This window comes from Poecilia reticulata, linkage group LG19, assembly GCF_000633615.1.
Source record: "Poecilia reticulata strain Guanapo linkage group LG19, Guppy_female_1.0+MT, whole genome shotgun sequence".
Taxonomy (NCBI): Eukaryota; Metazoa; Chordata; class Actinopteri; order Cyprinodontiformes; family Poeciliidae; genus Poecilia; species Poecilia reticulata.
This window is the reverse complement of record NC_024349.1, coordinates 204,403-206,424: the sequence shown is the minus strand read 5'-3', so window position 1 is coordinate 206,424 and position 2,022 is coordinate 204,403. Positions and strand designations below refer to the sequence as shown.

Here is a 2,022-nt window from a genome sequence, read left to right as displayed (position 1 = left end):
CCTGGTTTCCATCTGGTTTCCGCCTGGTTTCCACCTGGTTTCCACCTGGTTTCCACCTGGTTTCTGTCTGGTCTCCATCCGGTTTCTGTCTGGTTTCTGTCTGGTTTCCATCTGGTTTCCACCTGGTTTCTGTCTGGTTTCCATCCGGTTTCCGTCTGGTTTCCGTCTGGTTTCCGTCTGGTTTCCACCTGGTTTCCACCTGGTTTCCATCCGGTTTCCACCTGGTTTCCATCCGGTTTCCATCTGGTTTCCACCTGGTTTCCACCTGGTTTCCACCCGGTTTCCATCTGGTTTCCGCCTGGTTTCCATCTGGTTTCCGCCTGGTTTCCACCTGGTTTCCATCCGGTTTCCACCTGGTTTCTGTCTGGTCTCCATCCGGTTTCTGTCTGGTTTCTGTCTGGTTTCCATCCGGTTTCTGTCTGGTTTCCATCTGGTCTCCACCTGGTTTCTGCCTGGTTTCCGTCTGGTTTCCATCTGGTTTCCATCTGGTTTCCGTCTGGTTTCCGTCTGGTTTCCGCCTGGTTTCCATCTGGTTTCCGCCCGGTTTCCGCCTGGTTTCCGCCCGGTTTCCGTCTGGTTTCCACCTGGTTTCCATCTGGTTTCCACCTGGTTTCCATCTGGTTTCCACCTGGTTTCCATCTGGTTTCCATCTGGTTTCCACCTGGTTTCCGTCTGGTTTCCACCTGGTTTCCGTCTGGTTTCCGCCTGGTTTCCGCCTGGTTTCCATCTGGTTTCCGCCCGGTTTCCGCCTGGTTTCCATCTTGTTTCCGCCTGGTTTCCATCTGGTTTCCACCTGGTTTCCATCTGGTTTCCACCTGGTTTCCACCTGGTTTCCATCTGGTTTCCGCCTGGTTTCCACCTGAACCCAGTTTTTTGTCAGTCCCAGAACTTTTGTCCTGGTCGGGTTGAAATCTGTTGGTTTCCGGTTTGATGCGCCGTCTGCCTCTTGTGCTGCAGGTACGAGCGGTTCCGGTCCGGCAGATCCTCGGCTCAGAGTGTCAACAACGGGGTGAGTCCAGCAGACGTGCTGAGCGCCTGAACCTTTTCTTTAAAATCACCTGTGGCCGGTCGGCTGCTCTCGGTTATTTCTTATGATTTCACATCTCATCCTGGTGTGAATGATGGTCCGTCAGTCAGATGAGCAGGTCCAGCCTGAGAGCCAGGCAGCTGSAGCCAACCGTCACTTCCTCCTCTAAAACCTTTTAATATTTATACTGAGACAGGTTCTGCCAGCAGGGGGCGSMACACTGGCTGCATCCAAAGTAAATGCATCCTGGTTATGGAGGCAGGATAGTAATCAGGAGCTGAGCTGCCTGAAACGGCCTAGTCAAAGCTTAGTTTAAGCCTCTGAATGGCTTCTGACCAGCGCAGCCTTTGAAGGTTTTCTGTGTTTACTCTCTCAGGTGGATGTCTACTAATTAGGCAGCTTGTTCAGGCTCTGGATTTTCTTTAGGGGCTTCACAGAGAAGGGGGTTGAACACAAATCCTCATGAAGCTTTTCTTTCTACTTTCAAATTAACACTAATGCACAGTTTAGTTTTGGTCTATAAAATCCAGCCGGTCAGCAGAAGAGGGAGTGAATACCTTGGCGTGGCGCCMTGATGCAGCTTCAGGCGGGGATCTTCATCCAGACTGACCGTCACTCATCGTCTCTGTGCTAGCATGCTAACATTGTCCACTGTCTCTTCCTCTCTGTCCATGTGTTTCTGTGGCTAGCTGAGACAGGCAAGTATGGAAACTGTCCTCCTCCCTAAATCATCCGCCGCGTCAGAGGCAGTAAAAGATGGCGGCTTCTTTAGCTTCCAGTACTTTTACCCCGTATGGCAGGAGCTCTCAACCCTCTCAGTCAACAGATTTAACCTGTGCACTGATGAACCCGACGCGCTGCGGCTGCTGGAGCTGAAGCTGAAGCTCGTTAGCTTGATGCTAAAGGCACAGTGACGGCTCACCATGCGGCGCCGTTGGATGTGGATGAAGCAGAGTCACATTACAGGGGTCGTCGGCCAATGGGGAGCGAGCGCC

The 2,022-nt window shown here is 52.3% G+C and overlaps 1 protein-coding gene across 1 annotated transcript in view; it reads left to right on the top strand.

The window, feature by feature from the left end:
- The window catches only part of tom1l2b (target of myb1 like 2 membrane trafficking protein b), a gene marked incomplete at its 5' end in the record, with an annotated part of 13,203 nt that overhangs the window by 3,756 nt on the left and 7,425 nt on the right, over positions 1–2,022 (top strand). Inside the window, 2 exons of the mRNA XM_017310674.1 lie at positions 958–1,009; positions 1,717–1,725. Coding sequence (XP_017166163.1) covers positions 958–1,009; positions 1,717–1,725 — 61 coding nt within the window. The remainder of the gene's footprint in view (positions 1–957; positions 1,010–1,716; positions 1,726–2,022) is intronic.